Here is a 27,159-nt window from a genome sequence, read left to right on the forward strand (position 1 = left end):
CCTCCTTCCCTCTTTCTCTATCTTAGTAATTACTACATCGGCTGTTTTAGTGGGCCAGTGGTACCATTTAGAAATTTGGTACTGTTTAGTTTAGCTTTATCTTCCTGTACACTTAGTTTAGTTCTGTACATTTACTCATGCTTAGATCTGTTTAGTTTAGCTACTATTTTTGACTGTCTTAGCTCATGCTTAGATATGTCTGGTTTTACTTCAGCTGTATAGCGGGCCTGGGATACTTTTAGATAGTTCGGTACTGTTAGTTTTAGTTTTAGCTTAGTTTAGTTCTGTACATTTAGTCATGCTTAGATCTGTTGGTTTACCTTAGCTTATTTGGACAACTAGTTATCATTGTATCTTGTACCTGTCTGTAATTTTGTTCTGTAATTTTGTTTCATTATCATGTTCTGTAACTTTGTCTGTAATTTTGTTCTTGTGTTGTAAAGCACTTTGAGTTGCCTTGTGCTAAAAGTGCTATATAAATAAATGTACCTACCTACCTACCTAAAGTCAGAACAATTAACATTTGCTGAAAAAGGACAACATTTTACCAAAGACGGTAAAATCTGACTTAGTTGAGACTGGTTGCATTTCAGGACAAATATGTGGGCACACTACCACTAAACCATCAACCTGGTAATGCCCCTTGTTAACAGAAACGTTCAGATTATTGTTTTTAGAAAGACCCTGTACCAAGTAGTTGGTTAAAAGTCTTGAATGAAGTGAGGTTCATTTGGAAGATATTAGAAACTAAAGTAAAGCAGCTTGATCTGAATGTTAAAACTGACATTATTCTGACCTCTAATTAAAAAAATAATAAATCTAAAACATTTGGCCATAAATTTTTTCAGTTTTTAGGATTTTCCCTAAAGTCAGTGCTTGTTATACAGCAGCCACCAGAGTCCACACTCGTATCACACAACTGATGTTGAATAACTAATCACATTTTCCCATTCAAGCAGGAAAAGAATCAGAAAGCGTTTTAACTAGTTACAAGCACTATTCCAATCAGTTTATCTCAACAACAACAACAACAACAAAAAAAAACAGTAATCACAAGAAAATTACAAAATGATAAATGGTCCTCACCTTTTTAATCTCATCCAGGCTCATCAAAGCTCTTTACAAGTTTCTCATTTAACCGTGCACACCCCTCAGACTCCCACTTTTTAACCATCTCACTCATATATTAGCCCACTGGGGGCAGTGTCTTGCCTACAGACACAATGCAGGAGCTGGGCATTGAACCTTTCAATCTTTCATTTGGAAGTCAATCTTGTCTGGGCAAATATATACTTTGGAAAAAACTTCTTCACATTTATTCAAAATACTTATATTACCAAAACACAATACAAAACACATATAACCGTTCTCAGTTCCTAAATTATATTTCATTTAGATATTTACATAAAATGAAACTATAATTGAGTTGTATTTTCAAAGGTCAGCCACCTGTGGCCGCCAGATTGAATTTGTTTGACGCTAAAAGATAGTCGTAATTGTACATCCATTGCCTACATCCATTGCAAGTTTCATTAAAATCTATCCTGTGGTACATGAGATATTTTGCTAACAAACAGACACAAGAACTCACAGCCAGAAGCAAAAGCATTATCACCCAATACTCAGTCTACATTCAGTCCATGTAATGAGAGCATTTTTAATTGATAAGTTCAAAAATGTTTTCTTCTGAACTGTAAAACATCCACATTACCTCCTCCAGGAGGAAGAGAAACATTCACAGTATATCTCTGTGAGGGCATGATTCATTTGAACAAAATGTGCTGCTACTGGGTAATTTGTGTTCTTTTAACTATCTAATCACTAACAGATGTGTGGTTAGGGTGTGGTCTGTGCATGACACTGGTGTCCGTTTGCTATTGAACACTGATACTGAGACAGACTAATGCCTAAATGTGGATCATGTTAAAAAGTGCTAATTTGAATATTTAAATATAATACACACTGGGCTGTGTGATGCCTTTTTAAAGTTGTTTAATTGTATCTTGGTGATCAGCACATGACAAAAGTCCCTTTTTAAATCACAAACTGTCATAAATTAAATTATTAGACAAGTCATTCACTTGTTCAATTGTCCAATAAATATACAGACAACTTATTTAAACCGAACCATATACCATGTACCTTTAGAATAATTAAAATCTTATCATTTTAACTCATTAACATTTAGCTACCAAAGTCCAATGGAAGCACTGACCCACTAGATGGCAACAAACTCCAAATGGAAAATGGTGTTTGCTGCTTTTTGTTCATATTTTACTTTTTATGCTTGGCCAAGTCAAAGATGAGCATTGAAAGGGTATAATTTATTTGTTGGGGGGAAAAAAACACAAGTGTGACCTCTATGTTGTTGGTCTTTAGATAGATTTTGGGGCAATAACAACAACAATTAAAGGCCTAGCATTTGTTGAAGGAATGCATATCACTTGCTGTCTTGCATTCTTAAGTTTTGAACAAAAATCTTGCATGATCTCTTTGCACTGTGTAATGTCTGTAAAATTGTCTGAGTTTTAGTCTTTTCTATGTTTCATAAGGTTAGTTGGTTGTGGTTGCCATCTTAAATTGGACTCTAAAATTAAAGATGGACATCCAATAATAACCTTTTTAGAGTTTCAATAAACTCATTCCATTGGTTCATTTGCTATTTTGGTAATGTTATTGACAAACAAACACACATGGGGGATAACTTTAGGCTGTAAGCAGTTTACCAGTTAGACATTCTGTGACATTACTGATCCTGTTTGAGGCTAACATTTATAACCAGCAAGAAACTGTACCTCTGCCTGCTTTAAAGGAGCAAAGGCCCACAATACAGTCAATTAGTAACTTCACCAGAGCTACTGTTCAAAGGTTAGACCGCAATATACCCCATGTGACAGAGGAGAACTGGGAAAAACTAAATACAAATGTGGTGATTCAGGATGATTTGTACGAGACTGTGGGTGTCCAGTTCCACACACAATATATTTGTTTATGCAAGACAGAGGAGGTGAAAGTGGGAGCTGCAAAATGACTGAAAGAAATAGAAAGCGTAGATGTGTCCAGCATGTTTCCCTTTATCTCTGCCTCCTGAAAGAGGAGCAGAAGGGCATGAAGAGGAGAGGAAATGAGAAGGAAACAGAGAGAGCACAGGACCTAATGGGGCCTTTCAGCCCTGGCTCTGAATACGAGTGTCAGCCCTACTCATTCCTCTCTGATGGGATCCTCTCAGTCACAGGAAGACACAGGGCGCCCATCTGTGCTTTAATCCTTGCCAAAAGTGTACTCATGGCAAAAAAAAAAAAAAAAATTGCAAAGAAGACAGTTACTATTCACTCATTTTGCTTCAACATGTCTCAAATCCAAGCATGGCTGCACCTCACTTGACTCTTCATTGAGCTTCAGGGGATGTATGAGCCCTTATTTCACATGAAACCTGAGGCTAAAAACAGCTACAATAAGCCACTGTGGCATCTTCACAGAGAACCCAAAGGCTACTCTTTTAAGGTGACACACATTGGTTCACTGTGTGTGGAGTTTCCTGTGTGAATCCATGGCAACGGCAGCATGAATAGGCTATCTGAGGCAGCCTTCCCTGCACTCTGCATCTGAATGTATAGATCATATAACAAACTGCACTATTTGGTTTGGAAAAGGCTTATGCCCACATGACAAATGGATGAGTTCTTTTATTACACTCGGCCTGTGGTGGAGAAACTCATTTGGTTGATGATTCACGAGTCTGTGCTCTAAAATTCAGCTGATTTCCATGAGTTAAGACAAAAAGAAGTCTATTTGTTCATAGACCATAGAGATTTTCACTGACTTCAACATCTATTTTACCTTCAGCCAACTAAAAAATAATGTTTCTCCATGATTTTAGCTTTTTGGTCTTTTGGTAAGTGGGCCAAAAGTGGGCTTTTAATACATATGATTACAGTCTACACACAAAAATATCTTACTTAGTACACCCAAAATATTGTGAACCAGTGAATAAAAAAATAAATAAAAGCCTAGCATTCATTGAAGGAATGCATATCACCCATTTCATTTTATAGTTTTAGATTGAGATCATCATATGATGAGAAATAATAGAGTTGTATCCATTTTGATAAAACCTTGAAAATAACATTAAGTGTCATCTCATGCAATACTGCAAGTTGTTGTGCTCAGAGTATGTGTTGGGAATGACTTCCAAATGCTACCACATCATATTTTAGCTCAATATCTGTTACACTGACTGAGTTATAGTCATTCCTGTGTTTGCTAACGTTGATTAGCTGTGATGGCCATCTTGAACAGGACTGACTCCAAAGGTTAATCTGTTGTAGAGGTCCATCCAATGGTTATTTCCAGAAAGTTTCATTAAAATCCATTCTGTGGTTCATGAGATAGTTTGCTAACGGACAAACAGAGTTGACTCCAAATAGATAATGGCAAAATTTTAAACACAGACCTTGAGCAATCAGTTGCTCAGAATATATGTTGGGCATAATTCTCTGCTACTACCACATGAAATGTTAGATCAATATCTGTAAAAATGAATTATGGCCATTTTTGTGGTTTCTAAGATCAGTTGACTGTGGCAGCCATCTTGAATCATCAATTATCAATGTTTATAGATAGATAGATGTACTTCCAATTATTACTTTCTGACACTTTCATTAACACCTTCATTTTTATTAGATATTTTATTAATTATAATCTTTAAATGAGTGTGAATTATGTTAATTAATCAAACATCAGCACATTATATTTAGCTGTGAAATATTTCAGTTTGCTGAACAACTTAAAGGCTATGTGACCATTTTGGAAGAGTCACAGTCCAAACATTCAACATCCCGAGCATTTTTTGGCAACACCCAAGCCAAAGTTGGACTTGTGTTTTGTTGGCATAACCTTTATTGAAATCAAAAACTGATCGGACTGTTTTCTTTCTTGTATTCATAGGTTATATAATGGCATCACTTTGGAGCTGATGATGACAATAACTGTTTGCAGATTGTATGTGTTCTTGATGATCAGGATTATTAATAAACAAAAATGCAAACAAATGGTATGGAAGAAAACTTCAGATACTGTTTTTTTTTTGTTTGTTTGTTTGTTTAATTGAAATTAAAGACTGTTAGTGGTTAAAATTGCTAAACTTGTTTCTTTTTATACAGAACAAGCTGTATGTCTGCAGTATTGTTCAACAGATACAACAACAGCATGAGCAGATGATGAAGGCCTTCGACTGAGTGATTTATGATATAAAGTGATTTTCTCCGGCAGCGTTTTTTCAGGAAAACATCAGAGGACTGTTTAAAATTCTGCAGATTTCATGATGTGCGGTTGACAAATACTATGTACTCATTTTCCTGCATTCTTGCATTTTCAGAAGCCATAACTGCTGGCTCAGCAAAGTAAAACCTCTGCTAATGTGTCCCAGTATTCAGTTTTACATTGAGCAATAAGGTCACATCCTCTGCAAGCACGAATTGTGGATGTAAAAAGGGGAATCGAATCCTGGGAGGCTCACCGCATCTAACAAGTAACTGCATGGTTGTGCCCAGACAGCCAAATCATGCCTACAGAATTCGATGAAGACTTTTTTTCCAAATAAATAATAATAGATAAATGTATTGTTTAAAACACAATCATTTTTGTGTTTAAAGTTTCTTCAATGCACTTCTTTGTCTGTACCTACTTCAGCATACTTTAATCTTTATTTATCCATTCATTTATCAAACTGCGCAGCTCTTTTGGTTTTTTTAACTTTTGTACGTTTTGAAATATTTAACTTTATTTGCATTGTTTTCTCATTAAGAAAATGGAGAACTCTTCAAATCTCTGAAAAATAAAGTGATTTTTGCTTCATTTTTACCTTTTGGCAAATGTTTTGCTGATTTTAGATTTTGGCTACTGTTCTGGTCATTTTAGTTCTTAGCTATTGTTTTGTTAATTTTAACTTTTAACTATAGTTTTGATCAGTTTACCTTCATGCTATTATTTAACTAATTTAAGCTTTTAACCACTCTGCTCATTTTAGCTTTTGGCTGCTGTATTCCTAAGGTAGATTTTGGTTACTGTTTAGCTAATTTACCTTTTAGCTACTGTTCTGCTCGTATTAGATTTAGGCCACATTTCTGATCTTTAGCTTTTAGCTACTGCTTAGGTAACGGTATCTTTAACTACTGCTCTGCTAATTTTAGATTTGTTTTGATCAGTTTAACATTTCAGCTTCTTCAACTAATGTCATTCAGCACCCAACATTCACACTACACTTTCTATGAAAATGCAGTTTTTCCAGTTAAAACTAATTCTCGCTTTCCGAAATGGTAAAAACCACCAAACAAAAAAGTCTATCATTCGAACTGATTTGCATAACAATTCTGTTTAACTTAACAATGTGTACAGATAGAGTGCATGCAGATTTTTTCTTTAAAAATTAAATGTTAGTTCGTCTGAACTTGTTGAACATCCAACAGATTTTCAACTAATGTGTGATAAACTTCAGTTAAATGATTTGAACATAAGGTTACATACACAAAACCTGAAGTTATTACAGGTACAGGTAACGATATGTTTATTCTTAGACTTGTGCTTAGAGTGATCCGATTGGCTGAGAAGAACAAGTGTACAACCTCTGTTCATCGCGTAGGAATGACGTTAATTTACAAAGACGAATGATGTGGCAAAAATCAAAGGGGGGAACAGAAAGAAGTAGTTCCACGTTTACATTTATCATTATAAACGTATATGATAAAATATAACGTTACAGCCTTCTTCTTCTTGACGGGATACTAGTTAAAAAATAATAATAATTATGTCGAGTATTGTGCACTTTTTAAAAGAAGTGTGACTACATATTCATCCGCCTTCAGCACACTTCCATTTCCGGGATGTTTTCTCTGCTGACCAACCTCCATCGCCATTGCAGGTTCAGGGAGTCGGCGTAGTGGCAGTCGGTGATTAGCCGGGGGAACAGCTGAACTAAACGGTGAAGGAACGAATGAGAAGTACCATCACACCGACAACACGCTCTGGACAAGGCTTAGAATTAATTGACAGCAGGACTTTGGATTAGAGACTCCGTGGCTGTTCGGTTAGCACCCGAGAGAAGCAGCCGTAGTTTGTGTTAGCCTTAGAAGAAATCGGAGGAGGGTGACAGAGAGAGGAACCGCCATGGCTCAGATCCTTCCCATTCGCTTTCAGGAGCACCTGCAGGTATGCGGATGAATGAATTGCGAAGTTGTTACATGAAGTTTTTCTTTCAGTCACAATCACTAAGAGCTGCTGCTAGAGTTTCAGAGACTTTCCTAACACAAGTATGAGACAGCTAGCAGGCTAACTTAGCTTTTTCGGGCTATGCTAACTAGCTCGGTAGGGTGGATGACGTTTTAGCTAGCAGCTAGCCTACCGGCTAACACTTTGAGTAGACACCTTCGCGTTTGGTTTAACTTAAAGTCTCTGATATGTAAATGAAGTCCGGATAAGTAATGCGGTTAGGTCACAAATATTAACTTTTACAGTTTCCCCCAAGCTTTATTAACCCGGTTAATTGATAAGTGTCCGTTTTTTAAAAGAGTACATACAGCTGTGGTAGCTTCTGATTTTCGCTGTCAAGGCTCAGGTTGTAAGTCAAACTTGGAAATGCTAACGGTATTGTCCTTTGTAACAATATATTTAGCCGACTTCTGTACTGTCAACACGAAAAATCTGACAGCCGAAAAAAAAAGGTTGATATAAATATCATATTTTGTCGTGAACTGTGCATTCAGTTTCGTCCTGTTTGAAAGGGATATCCGACGTCAGGAATCACGTCACCTGGTTGTAGTCAATGGTTGTAGTCACGATCATGTGGTGATCAGATAACTGAATGGCTGCCCAGGTTTGCTGAGGCTTTTGCACTCGCTGAGAAGGGTGTCTTTTTTTAATTAAATAATGTAATTAATTACACAAACAGTCTCTTTGATTTAGCTGTAATAAAACTGTGGGACCACCTTTTTGTTCTAATTTATTTTCCAGCCATGCAGATTTAACACCCTAATAAAACAACTTGTTGGTCAGAAAGAAGAATTTGGAGGCCTATTTAAAGTGCCAGTTTTCTAGATGTAATGAATTACATTGAATAAGTTGCTGAGTTAAAATTTGAAATGTCTTTAAATGAATAAAACGATACAAACAGCTTCGGGACTTTACACGACCTGGAAGGGTGAACCTTGAGGTGAACTATTTGCATATCATCAAGACTTTTTTTGTTTCCCTAGTTTTCACTCACTCCCAGGAGGCACTGCACAACACACCGGTGATAACTATTTGTAGCCCAGACATTGATCCTTGAGGAGAGGTCAGGGTCGGTACATTTGGAGTCAGTGATAACATTTTTTTAGTGTAGTTTTGAGTTTTGCTCCGTCTCTGTGTAAGCAATTTGTTTTTAATATATGTGGTTCTCAGTCTTTTTTTTCCCCACTTGTTTTCCTCATTGAACAGTGATTCAAACTACAAATCCTCTGAAAATTGCATGTTGTTGTGCTATATTGTCACAGTTTAAAGCAGATGGTTGGTGTGAGTTCTGTCAGGCTTTTAGTAAACCCAAACAAATGTGTAACTTTTTTCTTTCTTCCAAAACTTTACTACTGCCACAAAGCTAGCTGTGACGTTGCTATCTTAGTTATTGTACCAGCAGCTGATGAGTTTATCTGTAGGCCTGTCACAAAAGATTATATGAAGGTGAAGACTCACAAAGCTGTGCAAATAATATATTGCAATAAAATGGTTATGGTATGATTTTATTTTTTACTCCCATGTTGGATTGAGTTGGATTAAACAAAGTAACACAAAACTGGAAAAGTTATAGATTGATTGTGTTATCTTAAACTAAACAAAAGGCTTGCGCAGTCATGCCCTGACACTACATCTTTCTAGTGAAATTACTCAATTGGTAACCGTAAAATTTTACTTCCTTTAAATTGAAAGAAATCATATTTCCTCGTGAACCTTCAAAGTAGCTAAGTATAGTTCAATTTTTGTATCATAATACAATTAATTAAAAAGATTTTAATCGCCCACTGATTTTATTACTTCTATTTCCTGGCTGTTATTTGGTTATAAGTTCCCTGATTTTTGTCATTTGTAGGACACAAGATTATTTCTTGTGACTAATAAATTCCCAAAGGATCTTTAGTGAAATCACTAATCCATGAGATGCATATGGTGTTTCATGCATGTTTCCAAATATTAGTTGCTTAGATTATGCAATAAAATGACACAGTTCCAAGTGTTAATTGATATTTGATTAAAAAAAGTAATTGTAGTGTTTTTGACAGCAAGCCTTTGTTTCAGGTGCCTCATTGTTTATGTCATAACTTTACTTCAAAAAACAGTTTTTTTTTTAAATTTTTTTTTTAACTAAACCAAAACCAGGGCTTGCATTTTTATTGAGCAGTGTCCATAGTGATAATTTGTGCTTTCTCTGATCCTCTGTGGTTCGGTCAGTATTCCACTGAGCGTTGGCTGCCTCACATGTTTAGCGCTTGTTAATTTCATGCTAGATAGACACACATATTGCTTTGCAAAACACGATGATGTGTTTTGCATTGATGCAAAATGCGTTGTTGCAAGATAGTTGGCGTACTTATCTCATTATTATCTCATCATTTTGGTTAATATGTGAAACTCAGTGTATTCATACTTGGCATTTAAAATGTGAAAACGCAGGCCACAGATATTTACAACATTTATGTCATTAAAACTCTCAAGTACTTATTTTAAAGAGATTCGGCATTGACCTTAGCAAATGTATAAATAACTAACTCAGTCATTTGTAAATTTGGTAGCTGAGACTTGTCCCCGACACCTACTCTTCAGTGCCAACAGAACACATCTTTGCATCTTTGTTCAAAGCTTTGGCATGCAAGCTGGAGGGTGATATGCATTCAGAGATGCTTTTTTTTAATTACAACATGCATCCATCCCCCTTTTGTAATTAAATGGGGAGACTTGTGTCCATCTGACACATAAGAACAGACTAAAATTATAACTGAATTTTATATTATGTAGAGCTCTATGACTTCTATGATGCAGAAATTGGAGATGGAATCACGTAATTGGATGTACAAAAAATAATTTACTGTAAAATGTGGCGTCACAGAATTTGTTTTGTGATTTAATGAATGTAGATTTATTTTAATAATCCTAAACGTTTTTACATTTAATGTTCATAATGGCTGAGACTATTTTGGCCACTACAGGCTCCTGGTTATGATGTGACGTATCTATTTTTCAGTTAGTTTCTTCAGCACTTAATTTACTGTACAACTTTTTATTTTTTAGATGTTGAAATTGTGAGAAGTTTGTTTCAGTAAAGGAAAAGTGAGCTACACCTATATTTATAGTCCAGTGTGCAGCAGTATCTGAAATTAACCTGTACACTAAGATGTTTTCTTCCATGATGATTGGAGCCAGTAAATAACTGCATTTGTTTTCCAGTGTACTTGGAAACGTAATGTTAGTGAGTGTTATATTTTTTTGATTTGTTTAAAAACCGAAGATGCTTTTAAGGGGAACAAGATGCAAACTCTGCCTCTTTATTTGTAGAGTCATATAATCTTGGAGAGCCTATGCTGACATGAGCTCAAAAGATTCTGTTATTGCACTTTCAATATATGCACCTCCAGATAAAACCAAAAATGTTAGGCCTTGTGTTAAAATAATATAATACTAAATATTAATTTTGCTCTACAGACAACCCTCACAATATTATATACTGGATTTTGATTTTGTTGCTTAAGTTTAGAAAGTCTGAGTCGGCAAAAAGTATTATTCTTGGTCGTCTTGTTGGCTCCATTTCCTCCTTGCTGTGACTCTTTGTCAAATTCTGCAACTGTGTTCTCGGTCATCCGGTCAACATGCATGGCTTGCAGTTTTATACATCATCCATTTATATAGCAAATAGTTTACTTCAGTTAAAGACATTTAATTTAATTGCACAATTGTCTCTTAAAACACCTGCATCTTAGCACATCACTTCTTTAGTTTAGTTAGTTTAGGTAGACTCAATATTCTGTTTGCCATTAGCTTTGCTTTTGTTCATTTTAACCTGAGAATTATTCATTTTATTAGTTGGATTTATTTAGGATTTTATTGCTTGTGTAGGGACATTTTTAGAACGCACTATATATTCAAATAATTGAACATGAGGCAAAATAAGAACATTTTGTGTGAAGTAAGTAGGTGCTGACTGCCCAGTAGCCCATTTGTGACACTGTTCTGATGGGAACCAGTATCATTTACATAGGACTTATCCTTATTTGGGTTGGTCGTGCAAAATCTTTAATGACAGTGTATGGAATGGCAACAGGACAACTAACCTGTGTTGACAAAGGTTTTTGTTGTAACTTTGCAGGCTTTGACAAGAACATTTCTGGTTTAAAAACACAAACTGTTGACAAATTCAAGAAAAGTCTTAATATTGTTTTCACTCAACATGGTTCTCACAAAGAAAGTCCCTAATTACATGATACTCTTAATTTCCTTTCTGTGCTTCCATGGATGTTAACACAGTAATGTATTTTTGCAAAAGTCCTACTTGTTTACGTAAAAACATTAGAAAGACAGAAGTTGACAAAATATGTTAAGTGTACACAGGTAATTAACAAATATAGAGAGAGTTTGAATTCATGTTATGCATTTATTGACTGACACGTGTTGCATCATCCAAAGATGGCTGTAAGCTAATGTGTATTTGAAGAGGCAAAGGCAAGATTTAAGTAAAAAGTGTTGGTCGTAAAAACCATGCAAGTAATTGTTATGTTAAGTTTCATTTGATGTTTGTGCTCTGAGAAAGTGTTTTTCCTGAAAACTCTGGAAAAATGGTGCTTTATCATAGGCACACTGTAACAAAATGCATTTAAAGTTTATTGTCAAGTGGTATTTTATAGTAAAACTTGTTGCTTGTACTTCCTTACAGTTGGCCCTAATGGAGAGATCTATTAGTTTATTGGCCCATCCTATTCAAGTCTCACCTCTCAAGCTTACGTTGCACTTTGAACTATGCCTGTAAATGACCAGCTGATAACTCGTGACATCTTGGCAAAGATGCTGATCTGCAAAACCCTCGACATTCTGCAGCACCGTCTAAACGTTAGATTAAGTGGAGAAAAAGGAAATGACACACTTAAAACCACATCAGCAAGAACTGTCCTGGAGTGAAGCTGGATGAGCTGCAGCAACACACGTTTCCTTTCCTGCTCGTCACCTCTTTTTATCTATCGCAAAAAGCAGCTCTTTTTGCTGTTCATTCCTCGCCAAGTCACATGTTTCCCACCAGTGGTCTGTAGTGGAGGAGGCATTACTGTGGAGGCCTGTTGTTTCAGTCCTCGTACACAATGGGTTCCTGGTTTCCTGTTGTGGAGCGCTGCAGTGAACTGCTGCAGGCCTCAGCATATTACATAGCACATCCTTCCCTGTCTTACCTTGAACTTTATATGTATAGGAAATTATCAGGGCTTTTTTTTCCTGCTGAGCAAGACTTTGCTTTCTTTTAAAGAATACAGAGTAGAGCTGCACAATATTAAATAAAACTTGCAATATACAATGTTATTGCTTAATATTGGGATGACAGTGCCGGTTGTGATGGCATCTTAACTAGGTGTTGGCATCAAGGCCAGTGGAAGTCTGTTGGGTTGATCAAATGTATTTTTAGCATGCACAACATGAATGCATGGTTCTTGAAATATAATGATCTTTGAATTATTGCAGTCCAAGCAGTCATCTGCGCAGAGTTCGTACAGGTGCTTGAAATCCTTGAAAATGCTTGAATTTTAACAAGGTCTTTTCAAGGTTTGGAAAGTACTTGGTTTCTGTATAAAGTCCTTTTTAAAAGTGCTTGATATTTTTAACCACACAGTTTTGTAATGAAGAGAAGTCTAAAAGTTAAATTAAAATCTTAATTTTATATTTTTGTTAAAGGCACAAAAATGGGGAGGGGCCATTTTGCCTTTGAAGTTTTAAAACCTCACTGCCACTCAGAGTAAATTGAATTTGGAGGACTTTTTTTGTGAAATTACTGTTTGTTCTCTGACTCGCCAGCCAGGTGTAGAGGGTGTTTATGAGAGACATTTCAAAAAATAAAACTTTGTTACATTTTAGTTTACTTTGTCCCTGCTATGTAGAACACTGTCACAAGACATTATAAATAACAGAAATAAAGAATTATATATGATAATGATTTAAAACTGTCTTCTAGAGTTTAAACATATTGTTTTATCTCCAAAGTGTGGTGCTGGAAAAGTTTGAAAATTGACCTTGAAAATGCTTGAAAAAAACTGAAATTTAACACTGGGAAAAGTGTACGAACGCTGTCTGCTATTTCAATAATTATTCAATATGTTGCACAGACCAATATAAACTTGCTTAAAGTCATTTTGAAAAGTTCAGATGTAGTTAAAATTAACACATTTTATAAACATACAGTAGAAGGCTTGGGTATTTTAACTGAACATCCTTTGAATTTAGTGGTAATTACTTGATTTTTCTTTAAAAATTCAGCCCCCTCCCCTTTTTCTGGATGGGGAAGTGTGTGGTAGGTGTCGCTGGAAAAAGCACCCAAACTGGAAAAGCTCAGTTGGGAAACAACTTGGTGTGTCATTACCAGGAGGTAGTGTTTAAAAAACCAAAAATAAACCAGTCAAAAAAAAAAGGTTTGGATGGTTGCATTCATTATTCAAATTTGCCCATTTTAACTACAAAATTACTGCCCATTCCTAATATATAGTGATGTATATTTGTATATTTAGCATAATTTTAAAATATTATACAGAAATCCAAACTGAAATATGCAGAGAAATATTTATGTAATAAACATGAGACACTGTAAAGCTAGAAGGCCTACATGTCAGCTAATTAATGAGGTAAGCGATAGTCTAACTAAAAGGGCTGCAGTATAGCCACTATTAATGACTAAAACACTCAGTTAGATAAATGTCCCTTAATTTCTGACAGTGGTAAAATGAGTAGCTGCTGGCAATATTAGCTGCCTTCTGCCTCTGAAGTTTTATGCAAACCTTGGAAATCTTTCTTGTAGAAAGTATCTAAGAGCTTCTCTTTAATGCAGCACAAGAACAAAATTCTGATTTACTGACAATTTAGTAGGGATTTTTTTTTTCTTAGCAAAAGCTATATCTAAATATGGTCAACTATAATAACTTGCGCAGACTGTTGAAAATAAGAAGCTTGCTCATCCTAGTAAAGTGGTAAGTTGTGTGTTTAACCACGCCACCCTCAGCTGTCTGGGCTGGGCAGTCATTAGTTCTCCAAAATTTTCTGCTATATTCCATACTGCTGTTGTGCTACTATGACGCTACGAGTTCTTCTTTTTCATCAAAGTTGTCTACTATATGGCATCATCACTACAGCTATCTAAGCATACCTAAAATTCCAGCACAGATGTCTTTTTTTTTTTTTCATACTCTTGACCAATGTCTTAAATGGCCATGATTGTTACTGTATCATGAAAAATTTAAATAACATTTTTATCTTGAATAAAGTTGGATTAAAATGCAACACAGTGAGTAAATTAGAAGTTAATATTAAGCATTTGTGTCCATTACATCTTATCAAAAATGCAAAAAAAGTGGCATTAAAACCACTCCTAAGTAATTGCATTATTGTGTGCAACTTTGTGCTGGAAATCTTCAGGACTTATGGGACAGGCTGTTGCTTGTCACATGTATTGTGCAACTACACACTGATGCTGACAAAACACAGCTACCCAGTAAGATTAGTACATTACAACACCTCTTTTCCCCATCTTTCGTGCAAGCACATTGTCTTACAAAGACAGTTTTTTGGATGTTCCGTATTATTGTGTTTTCATCTAAGATGGATCTAAAGGTTAAAAAAATGTGTGGAAAATTGTTAATGAAAGAAATGCACTTCAGTCATGAAGCCTACTGATGACTACTAGTCATCTTTGGTGGGCAACTAGTTTCTGTCATTGCACTGACACTAATCTGTTCCAATAGTATTCAGTTTCTTGAGTCAATTTATGCTTCTGTTTTTCCTCTTGTTTTAAATTACTTTGCTTTGCTTAGCTTAATCATTCACATCACAAGCTTAACTCAGTCCTCATTATGATATTCTCAATCACAAAATTACTTTAGCTGTTGCTCTTCTATTAACTGCCCAGTCTACCCAGTGCTCCCTGTTTGTTAATGAAGCGTCAATGGACTGAGTGGTTTCATCAGTGCCTGTGCTAAAGGTTATGCTACATCAAGGCTAGGACAGGCTAGACTGGCTGACTTTCCTCATTGGTTGTTGCCCCACTGGTATGACCTGCTTCCTCTCAAATTCTTGCCTATTGATGTCACAGCCGTTTGTGTCTACGGCGGTGGATTACTTTAAAGTTTCCATAGTAAACTGGTTGGCCAGACTAAACTGTGGCAGGATCAGTCTTTTATTAGAGTAACATCTGTCTGTGTGTTCTTTTTTAGTTGGGATTAGGTCATTCTAGTTTTTCCTGTTTTACAAATGTGGTCCATTTTGGATATAAAGGGTTTCCTGTTGTTCCTAGAATAGATAAGAGGGAGAAAGCAGCTATAGTTACTGTATGTCTTTAGAAAGCATTTTGTAATGAATAGAAGTTTATACATTCCCATTCTGAGCATGCACACATATTTTAGTCTGAACCATATACCACAATTTTATAAGAAAATCTGAAACAAATCTAGTGTTCCCTTGTTCTGAATAAATGTTAAGCATGTCTAATTCAAGTACAATAATGTGTTTGGTAGTATTCTAATGCAGCAAAAAGGTTAATTGCAACTGAAACCAAATTTATTCTTCATTTCTTGTACTCACTGTTAGTTTTTTAAGTAAATGTTGCCATAGTAAAGAGGGCTTTTTACAAACTGTAATAAGGGTTTGGATCTGCAATAATGTTAGTAAATAAAGTCAGCCTCTTCAGTAATAGAAAAACCGTGTCGCCTCTGATCTTTTTTTGTTTGTTTGTTTGTTTTTCCATAATTAATTTTCCTCAAAGCTGTTAATTGTGTAAATTTGTTTGTTGCTGTGACATTGAGTGTGAACCAGGTCACACTGTTGAAAGAATGTGGGGTGGAGTAGACTGAGGAGGGTGTGCCCTGTCATTGATAAAAGGTGGCACTAATTTCGTTGACGGTTCTTGGAACTGGGGTCTCTGTTTGCTGATTAGCTCTGAATCTTTGCAAATTGTTGGTAGTCGAGTCTCATTTTTATCATCAGTGAGCCTTAAACTGGGCACTTGCTAGTAAGAATAGGGAAAATGTGAGTGCTTCTGGCAGAACCACGTGAATCATTGCAGACATCCAACTTGTAATCACAAAACTGTTCTGGACATAAGACTGATGGGACAAAGAGCCACATGGCCTTATCAGCTTTGAACAGTCAGTTGTTTTTTTTTTTACTAACTGTAATTAAAATACAACTTAAACAGTACTTTAAAAGATGTCTCTAACATTATTTTTAATTTATCATTAATCAGTTTTATTTTAAACTTAAAGTGACACAGCTCTCATTGCCAACACATTTATTTGGACGTGAAAGTCAAAACTGCAATCGCAATCACACAGAAGTAGTACAAATGTGGTACGTTAGTAAGTGGTTGCAAAATTAGAGGAAGTTGCAACAACAAAACATGACCTATGGGAACTGTTTAGTAGTTTCATTTCCTTTAGATTTGCATCATCACACAGTTGTCATTAGTTCATTGGAAGAGAAGAAAATCTATTACTAATCATATTTAATGCTCTGAAACAAAAACAGTCTGCAAATCCTACACCAAAAAATAGTTCTGATACTCTTGTTAGTGCTAGTGTGGCACAGCCATCTGTTGTGGCTTCCCTAACTAGTTAGTGCTGCGAAAGGCTATGAATGAGGCAAGCAGAATCCCCTGTTTCCACCCAAGGCAATAAGATGGTTTTTCCACAACAGGCTAATCTAATGTGCTGCAAATGATCATTTCACCAAAACTTTTGCTTTTAAGAACTTGGATGGATAAAGCATGTAGTATTGCTTTAAACTATCCTAGACAAAGATGTCTTCATGCTTTCATACTTTAAGAAAAAAAAGTCATAGACACAATATGTAATCCAATTAAAGATTTTAAGAGGAAACTATGACAATTTCTGGGATTTGGACTGTGGTGAAACTACAATGTTCTGTTTTGTTTTTTCTTTTGTCCATGCCTTTTAGAATTTGATTCTGGATTAGTTGTTGCATGACCCAGGTCCCTAATTTGCTTTTCTGTTTCTCAAAGAGTTGCTCAATATCAAGAGTGTTAAGGTCATTGACTTTCTGTGGCATTTTAAAGTAGGTAAGCTTAAGGTTACAGCCCTTCTTTGTCATTAGGAATCAGTCTACTCGTTTCACTGTTTCCTTTTGCAGTCCAGTATGGCTTTCACCAGAAACAGTCTTTACAGTCTTTCTTTTTATAAATAAAGCACGAACAAAAATCACAGTGTGCAATTGTTTAAAAACTATTGAACATTGTTGTGTTTCAAGCGCTACTTGAATTTGTAGCAAATTGTTAAAAATGGATCAAGTTGAGACCAAAAACGTGGTGTGGGTGTTTTTTTTTGTTTTGTTTTTTTTTCTTTCTCATTAACTTTTATTTTTTTATTTAGGAGCTCCTCAGGCCTTTTGCAACCCATTTATCTAACATGCCCTCTGCGGTTTTCCTTTTTGTTCTAGCTCCAAAACTTGGGAATCAATCCGGCCAACATAGGCTTCAGCACCCTAACCATGGAGTCTGATAAGTTCATCTGTATCCGGGAAAAAGTGGGCGAACAAGCTCAGGTGGTGATCATTGACATGGCCGACCCTAATACTCCCATCCGCAGGCCCATCTCAGCTGACAGCGCCATCATGAATCCAGCCAGCAAAGTCATTGCACTTAAAGGTATGGCAGTATATTGGCATCAAAAAGCAATAAATATATATTTTAAAAGTGGTGTAGAGCTATTGATGTATTGTTCAGGAAATAGGACTAACGCTGAAGGGCTTGCTGAATTCAGACATGTTTTCTAAACAGCAGCATTGTCCTTTTTAATTTTTCAGGAGTATTTAAAAATTTTCATCTTTAATGTTCATGTACATCCAGCTACTTTATTTTTGCTGTGAAGTATTTTATTTTTTTACTGGCTAACGTATGTTGTTTCAAACATTTGTCCCATAAATTCTCAGAAAAGCACTTTTTGTTTTTGTCCAGCATTCATTATTGCTTTGACTTTTGTTGTTGTTGTTTTTTCTTTTTTTTTTTGTTTGTTTGTTTGTTACTGCTTTCTTATATGTTTGCAGACGGTGAGTTGAAATTTAAATATTTAACTGTGGAAAGAAAATCCTGTTTAAAGACCCGTATTTATGAGCAAATTGTTCTGCTCGGAAATAGTAAATTTTGTTTTTTCTTTTCGGTAAACATTTGAAGCATACTTTTGTGTAAATGTTGCTAAAATACTCTTTAAGCATTTAAGCAAGATTTTCACTTTTTGGAACTTTGAATGAGTTCTACCTCAATCTTAAAGTTAGAAAGTTTTTACTTTTTCTAAATTAAACAGTTGTTGTAAACAGGATTTAACTTTCACAGCCTTATAGCTTGCTGGCATTTCATCATTTTTATTAGGTGTAAGTGATTCAGAACATGTTCATGTGTTAATACTATGAGCATAAATAATTTCATTTTAATTCACATTTTCTTTGTTTCCATTTGAAATTTAAGTGCTCATCCATCTCTGTGAAGTTTAAATGATCCAAATCTGTTTTCACTAGTTTTCCAGCTGTGCTTGATGTTTAATTCATTCTGCAACTGCTGACAAACATGTTGCTACTTACAACAAAACTGAAGGTCACTGTTAGCAGCGAGGGAGGAAGAAAATGTATAGGTTGGAAATTAGTTTGGGAAGCCTAATTCTTTTTTAAAGCAGCTTGTATAAGTATTAAGTTGTTTTTTTTTGTTATCATAAATACTCCATTCACACTGGATGATGACCTTGCTTTACTTTCCTCAACCTACACCACACAACAGAATGTGGCTAAGTTTGAAAACCACCTTCATTGTGAAAGCGGTCATGACACTGCTACCCTAGTACTACTCATCAGATGTTTTTTTCCTTGGTATTTTCTACATTTGTGAGATGCTGTCCTGCACCCTCACAATATTCTATATATCAGCAGCACACTTCCACGATGTTGGGACCAAATACTCCCATGATTGCACCACACCCTTGACCTTACAGTGACCCCTTTTCAGACTCTGTCAGGATGGTGCTAGAATATCACACCATGCTAGCATGATGCTACCATCATATGTGGGAATAATAGGTTTGTGGCCTAGGCATGAGGCAAAGTCATTCAGATGCAGGCCAGTCGTGCCACAGCACTCCTACTCTCCACCCAGGACCTTAATATGCTGGCATCACAATTTGGCTACAGAAGTTTTGTGCATGCTCAAAACCCTCTATGACCTATCGCACATAATGGGAAAGCCACTTCGTTCTTTACATTCTGTGAACTTGGTCTTGCAGTTATCTACTTTGTGTTTTTTATTTATTTATAGTGGGGTTGTCATCCAGTGTGAAGGGGGTAAACTTAGTCAAAAACAGAATTTTGGTTGGATTTTAGCTGTGACTGTTAAGTCACAAAAGTACATTTAAAATTTAAAGCTACTAACAATAGGAATTACAGTTTGCAGATTAGCATTTAACAGGATACTAAATTATGTCCCTGTGGTCTTAGTGTTATTCAGTCACCTGGCTCCTTGATCCTTCAGCCTTCCCTTTAAGACATATTTTTTTAAGATTTATATAGCATTGAAACAAATTATGTGCTGTGGCTCATTTACGATGTGAAATTGTGGGAACCAGAAATCACATTTAAATTTAATTACTTCAACAAAGAATACCTAATAGATGTTAGATGTATATTTTAATGAATGGGATAATAATGAAAAAGATACCATTGTTAGTTGGAAAAATACTTGGTTGATAATGAAAACAAGGCAGATGTGACATGTATGAAATTATTAGGATTTCATCATACATGGTAGCACAACAAATATGAGTTGTGTAATTGTGAAGAATGGAACAAATGAAAGCTATTAGGAGTTGAAAAATATAATCAGGGTTTCAGATTGGGTTCTAAGGTTTCTGTCCCCCTCTGTTTGTTCATCATAGTGTGTGCATAGACCCTTTCCTCCTGTTTCCACCCACTGTATTATCTCTTCAGTGCACCATAGTTTATTCAGCAAACCTTGCCAAGCAACACATTATAAGCCTTAACTTGTTCATTTACCCACAACTCAAGATGGACACAATGCATGTGCACACCTTCAACTGCTCATTATCCAAATAAAAATCTTTTCACTGGCTTTTTTTAAAATGTGGCTGCTGCTCCAAGTCATTAATTTGCTACACTGCTTAATGTACATTTTGTCACAGCTATGTTACAGCAAAATGATCTCGGTGGTTGTGCTAACACACTTGTCTTTGCTTTCGTCATTTTGTTGAGAAGTATTTAATATTAAGCAAACAAAAAAATCACACCACTTTTTAATAAAAGCTTTAGCTCACTAAATTAATCCCCACTAATAAAACACAAAATGCAGGTGAGTTAACTTTTTATAAACACTTAGGTTTTGGTTTTTCACAGACATCGTGAGACATTCTTGATTTCAACTATAAACAGTTTATCATATTCAAATATGGGCTACCCTTTTAGTTCTTGCTCTTATTTGACCCTCCACACTTCTGTTAGGTTCTATTTTACTCTTAGAAAGTGATGTTTGCTTGTTTTTGAGTTGTTTCTTTCTACCAACCTCGGCTTTGTTTTTCCTCTGTGGAGGCTGTTCCGTTGATGGTAAACTCAGTTTATTAGTTGCAAAATAATAATAAAAAATAATAATATTTTTAAATTTTTAAAAGTTTTGGACAGCTCAGTTAAAAATAGTTATTTTATGAGTTATATTACGACACACATGTATTTATTCTCAGTTCACAAGCTGATTACAGGTTGTAAATATCACCACCAATTTTTTAAAATCTTTATCATTTTAATTTTCAGTGAAAAGGAATTTGGCACTATTTTTACTGGCCCTACACATAATGCACCATTAGATTTGATTGATAATATATATGCTTCAAGTTGACAGCACATTCACATCTTGTGCATCTGCTCTGAAGGCCAAAATTTATTTGTACCTATGTTGTCCTGACTTGATGAAACAATTTCTTACTACAGCATGTTTAGCATCTTTGTCTATCACTCTTGGCTTTCTCCCACAATGATTACATTTTAATTTAATTTTTCTGTGTCCAATTAAAATTTGGTGTGTGTGTTTCTCCTGTGAATGTACTGTGTGTTTGTGTGTGTGTGTGTGTGTGTGCACATACACTTATAAGAAACTAACGTTCTCCATTGGCCTGGTTCCTGATTTTTCTCGTCTTTAGCGGCCAAAACTCTTCAGATCTTTAACATTGAGATGAAGAGCAAGATGAAGGCGCACACCATGACAGACGATGTTACTTTCTGGAAGTGGATCTCCCTAAACACAGTTGCTCTTGTGACTGACAATGCTGTGTACCATTGGAGCATGGAGGGTGACTCACAGCCTGTGAAAGTTTTTGACCGTCACTCCAGCCTTGCAGGATGTCAGATCATCAACTACCGAACTGACGCCAAGCAAAAATGGCTCCTCCTTATTGGTATCTCAGCTCAGGTGAGTTCATTGTAGATCCCTAGTAAGTGACCATATGCGTATATATTTTCCAAAATGTTAGCTTGTGGGCATAAATGCATCCTCATGTATGTTTCGTTTTGCAGCAAAATAGGGTGGTGGGAGCCATGCAGCTGTACTCTGTGGACAGGAAGGTTTCTCAGCCCATTGAAGGCCATGCTGCCAGCTTTGCCCAGTTTAAGATTGAGGGTAATGCAGAGGAATCAACACTGTTCTGCTTTGCTGTCAGAGGCCAGGCTGGAGGAAAGGTGACTTACTTTGTTAGCACAATTCTGATAATAGGCTTGGTGTCATTTGTATTACTGGAAAACATTAGTGAGGCTGTTTATCATTGAGTTGTATATTTTGGACCCAGCTGCACATCATTGAAGTGGGGACACCACCAACTGGTAACCAGCCGTTTGCAAAGAAAGCAGTAGATGTTTTCTTTCCTCCAGAAGCCCAGAATGACTTCCCTGTGGCCATGCAGGTAAGTTTGTAAAACTGAGAACACAGAAAGCTGTTTTTTTTTTTTTTTTTTTGGAAGTGTCACCTCTTATCCATTCATTGTACAGGAAAATATTGTTACTGCTGAAAGTTTTTTATTCTTCTGCGAATGTTTAGAGGATTGCCAAATACACTTTGATGTGACTAATAAGCATATGACAATGTTGGGCAGAAATAAATGTTCAATATAGGCTATATCAAAGCACTTACTTTTTATTTATTTATTTATTTTATTTTACAGATAAGCGCAAAGAACAATGTGGTTTTCCTTATTACCAAGTATGGCTACATCCACCTGTACGATCTGGAGACAGGAACCTGCATCTACATGAACCGCATCAGTGGAGAGACGATCTTTGTCACTGCTCCACATGAGGCCACCTCAGGCATTATTGGGGTCAACAGGAAGGGACAGGTAGGATTGCCAACTACTGCTTGTTCTAACTGCTCATGGAGATGATGTTGAACCTAAGTTTTGCTGGTAACACCATCTATTCTTTGTAACCTAACAGGCATTGTTAGTATACACACAATCTAATGGATATATGCCTTGTTTTTATCAGCTGTCACATGTTGGGCATCTGTTTCTGAATGTTAGCCTGCACAACACCAAACTTCAGTTGTGGCAGAGGCAAGTGACAGAAGCATTTATTTGTTTAATAAGCAAGCTCAGATGGCCAGGAGGCATTATAAATAATCCAAGGTATAATGTTTCACACACAGAGCAAAGAGGGTTGTGTGTTACTGTTTTTTGTAAAGCTGAACCGGAGAAGGAGAACTGGATACACACATTTGATGAATAATGTTCCAGCCAGGCCACACACTACATGAATAATTTAGAGAAGTGAGGAAAGCTGATCGGAGGCGGGACCGACATCAATGTGTATGAGGGCAGTCAGGTGGTTGTGTGTGTTTGTGTTCACATTACGAGCTGTACACTCACATATAGGCAGTGATCTGAGAGCTGATAGGCTACTGACCTGGCATCTCAGGACTAACAGTTAAGTAGAAACCAGCAAAATAGGTAACCTGATACTATTTTGATATATGACTGCAATGATACAGACATATATTGCTGAAAATTAAACAGTAATTTAATTTCATGCAAGCTTATCTTTTTTTGTCTGAACTGCATAAGCATATAGTGCTGTTAGTAAACAAAAAAACTCAGTAACTGTCCAACGTGAGGCATTTAAAAAAAAAAAAGAAAAATATAATTAAATGGTGCCAAGCCACATGGATGTTTCTTTCCTGTACCGAAAAATCGTTAGCAAAAAACAAATGAAAGGTATGCTTTGAAAAAGGACAACAATATAAACAAAAGTTTGTCCATTCTAGTTTGACTTGAAAAATCTTTCTAGTATTACGGTTTGCACTCTACTTCAAGTACTCAACATAATTGTCAGGAAGTTACAAATCTGTTCACTTAGAAGTGACAACTTGTTTGTTTTTGAGCATCTTCAGCTAGTTTATTTGCTGCAATTGGCTTTGCACTGTCATGCAGAACTTATATGTGCCGTAATGTAGAAGAAAAGAAAGAAAAAAAATTAATTAGATTATCGAAAAGGCCCTTTAATACATGACGTCTAGGGACAGACACAGCCTGATGTCCTCAATCTTCGTAAAACTGGTTCTCTCTTCCACCCAGCCCTTACTTTTCATGACTTCATTATAGCAGTTATCTGTGACAATTTTTTCCCCTCGGTTTTTGGGTTTATGTCTGGGTCAGTAAATCATTGGATACTGCAGCTCATGTGGCATCTGGCCTTTATTGCTGTCTTGAGGATGGTGGCTGTAGTTGGTTTGTGTAAATGATGTGTTACTATTTAAATAATACAATTATTTCCCTATATTGGAAATTGCCAAGTTTTTACCCATATGAGGATTTTTAGTTGTTTTTTTTTGAGTAAAGGAAAAATTTGCCACTTTGATTAATATACAGCTTTGCCCTTGGTTAACTCCCCAACTGCTCAACAGAGCACTGTACTCAACTAAAAACAATTATTATTGTCCATTTAAAAAAATATATATTTTAACTACCCTTAAGTACTCCTACAATATTCAAGTAGGTGACCTTGCTCACATAAAAAGCTGTAGCACTGATAAATTGGACTTGCCCTTTAAAGTAGCCGACATTGGTTTTCTTTATCAGCCCCCAACCCCCACCAACATTTGTGTCCATATCCGAAGACCAGACAGCATCTAATGGAGTTTAGTGCTCCTTCTAACAGGTTTATTCAACTGAGCTCTCTAAATGTGTTGATTCCTCCCACTATATGAACAGAAAAAAAACTCTTGCTACAGTTTTAAGAACTTCAGATTTCAACAAAATGTTGTCCATTGCTTTTTATTGAAATAATTTCTTCTGAAGTATGCTTTACTTAAACATTTTCTGTCTTGATTCAGGTGCTGTCTGTCTGTGTGGAGGAGGAAAATATCATTCCATACATCACCAACGTATTACAGAATCCAGATCTTGCTCTCCGCTTAGCTGTTCGCAACAACCTTGCAGGAGCTGAGGAGCTCTTCGCTCGCAAGTTCAACAACTTGTTTGCTGCTGGCAACTACTCCGAAGCTGCCAAAGTTGCTGCTAATGCACCAAAGGTACTCATTTCGACTTCCTGACACAGTCTGGGGTAAAAAAAAAGTTGTTTTGGAGGTATTTCTTGTTTTAGGGTTGATGATTTGGTGTTATTGACTTGTATTTGCCTATACTTCTACATATTTTACATTTGTTCTCACCATTATTTGGATTTTTCCCTCACAGGGAATCCTGCGCACCCCAGACACCATTCGGCGCTTCCAGAGTGTTCCCACTCAGCCTGGCCAGACCTCGCCCTTGCTCCAGTACTTTGGTATCCTGTTAGACCAGGGCCAACTCAACAAGTATGAGTCTCTTGAGCTTTGCAGGCCTGTCCTCCAGCAGGGACGAAAGCAGCTTCTGGAGAAGTGGCTGAAGGAGGACAAGGTACTGTAGGCATTCATGTTGTTCTACACACAGACACACAGGCATTTCCTGGCATTTCCTGAACTGCTTGTTTTGTTTACATAACTTTCTTATTACCAAAAGGATGAGATCATCTGATTTGCTGATGTACTTTTCTCTGACACTATTTTTTACCTTGAATGCCTTAGTCAGTGTGGAAGTTATTAACTTGGATTAAAAAAATGTTAGTTTAATTTTTATTTTATTTTATGTGCAGTGTTTTTGATTAAAAACATTTATATATTCACCCTTTTTATTTGACACAATATTGATGGTATTTTTAAAACCAAAAAAAAAAAATAAAGTTAATAGATTTCAAGACAACTTCTTCTAAATTAAATTTTCTGCTTCTGGGTTTTAGTTGGAGTGTTCAGAGGAACTGGGTGATCTGGTGAAGGCAGTGGATCCCACCTTAGCTCTCAGTGTCTACCTGAGAGCCAACGTTCCCAACAAAGTCATTCAGTGCTTTGCAGAAACAGGACAGTTCCCCAAGATTGTCCTGTATGCTAAGAAGGTATGAGATGATATTTCCTAATTTCTTTCAATACACTGATTCAATAATTGAAGAACTGCATCGTTGAAGTTGGTCAGTGATATTTGTCAGTTATTGTGTCTCTAAAACCTGGTTCTCATTCATTGTTTTTTGTTTTTATGTTTGTCCCAGGTGGGCTACACCCCAGACTGGATCTTTCTGCTTAGGAATGTGATGCGGATCAACCCAGAACAAGGCCTGCAGTTTGCACAGATGCTGGTCCAGGATGAAGAGCCACTGGCAGACATCACACAGGTCAGAAGAAAACGGAATGAATTTCTAGGCATGCACCAGAACATCACGTTTTTACAGTTAAATATCTTAAATAATAAAATTACATGTCTGCTGTTTTTATCTTTTTTTTTTTTAAATGTGTGCCCAACACAGCTTTTTCTATTAAGCTTCCTTTTCAAGACTGATACAGTTGCCTTCTCAGATCCTAGTCTATCAAAGAGTCTACCTTAAATTTTCTTTCAATGCAAAAAATTTGACACAACTTCGACTACAACTGTGAACCTCAGCTGCCTGTAAACGAAATGAACTACTTCCATTACTTCCTGCCACTGCAATGCAAATGTGAATTGCTGAGAGAGCTTTCTGTGTTGCCTAAAGTGCTGTTGTGGCAGCCAAGTATCACTTGTGATCACTGAACCCTCCAGTTTTCCTTAACATTTTGAAACAGTGTACACACAGTTATCAGCAGAACTTTTGTAGTCAGGCTTTGGGTTTGCAAGCCATCCATCCATCCATCCATCCATCTTCTTCCGCTTATCCGGGGTTGGGTCACGGGAGCAGCAGCCTAAGCAGGGAGACCCAGACTTCCCTCTCCCCAGCCACTTGGGCCAGCTCCTCTAGGGGAATCCCAAGGCGTTCCCAGGCCAGCCGAGAAACAGTCCCTCCAGCGTGTCCTGGGTCTTTCTCTGGGCCTCCTCCCGGTGGGACGTGCCCGGAACACCTCACCAAGGAGGCGTCCAGTAGGCATCCTAATCAAACCTAATGAGCCACCTCATCTGGCTCCACTCAATGCGGAGAAGCAGCGGCTCTACTCTGAGTCCCTCCCGGATGACCGAGCTTCTCACCCTATCTCTAAGGGAGAGCCCAGACACCCTGTGGAGAAAACTCATTTCAGCCTCTTGTATCCGCGATCTCGTTCTTTCGGTCACTACCCAAAGCTCGTGACCATAGATGAGGGTAGGAACGTAGATCAACCAGTAAATCAAGAGCTTCGCTTTTTGACTCAGTTCTCTCTTCACCACGACAGACCGGTACAGTGCCCACTTCACTGCAGACACAGCACAAATCTGTCTATCAATGTCCCGCTCCATTTTTCCCTCATTCGTGAACAAGACCCCGAGATACTTAAACTCCTCCACTTGGGACAGGACATCTTCCCCGACCCGGAGAAGGCAC

General features: G+C 36.7%; 1 protein-coding gene across 2 annotated transcripts in view; it reads left to right on the plus strand.

The window, feature by feature from the left end:
* Positions 1-6,798: 6,798 nt before the first annotated feature.
* cltca (clathrin, heavy chain a (Hc)) overlaps positions 6,799-27,159 on the plus strand; it is a 32,923-nt gene continuing 12,562 nt past the window's right edge. Inside the window, exons 1-11 of one of the 2 annotated variants that reach the window (XM_017440662.3) lie at positions 6,799-7,206; positions 17,710-17,917; positions 18,316-18,318; positions 21,459-21,727; positions 21,832-21,993; positions 22,101-22,214; positions 22,473-22,646; positions 24,638-24,835; positions 24,999-25,199; positions 25,579-25,731; positions 25,882-26,004. In XM_017440662.3, the coding sequence (XP_017296151.1) occupies positions 7,165-7,206; positions 17,710-17,917; positions 18,316-18,318; positions 21,459-21,727; positions 21,832-21,993; positions 22,101-22,214; positions 22,473-22,646; positions 24,638-24,835; positions 24,999-25,199; positions 25,579-25,731; positions 25,882-26,004 (1,647 nt within the window). In that variant the 5' untranslated portion in view covers positions 6,799-7,164. The remainder of the gene's footprint in view (positions 7,207-17,709; positions 17,918-18,315; positions 18,319-21,458; positions 21,728-21,831; positions 21,994-22,100; positions 22,215-22,472; positions 22,647-24,637; positions 24,836-24,998; positions 25,200-25,578; positions 25,732-25,881; positions 26,005-27,159) is intronic. The other variant, XM_017440663.3, reaches the window with a different exon arrangement.

Source organism: Kryptolebias marmoratus, linkage group LG13 (genome assembly GCF_001649575.2).
Source record: "Kryptolebias marmoratus isolate JLee-2015 linkage group LG13, ASM164957v2, whole genome shotgun sequence".
Classification (NCBI taxonomy): domain Eukaryota; kingdom Metazoa; phylum Chordata; class Actinopteri; order Cyprinodontiformes; family Rivulidae; genus Kryptolebias; species Kryptolebias marmoratus.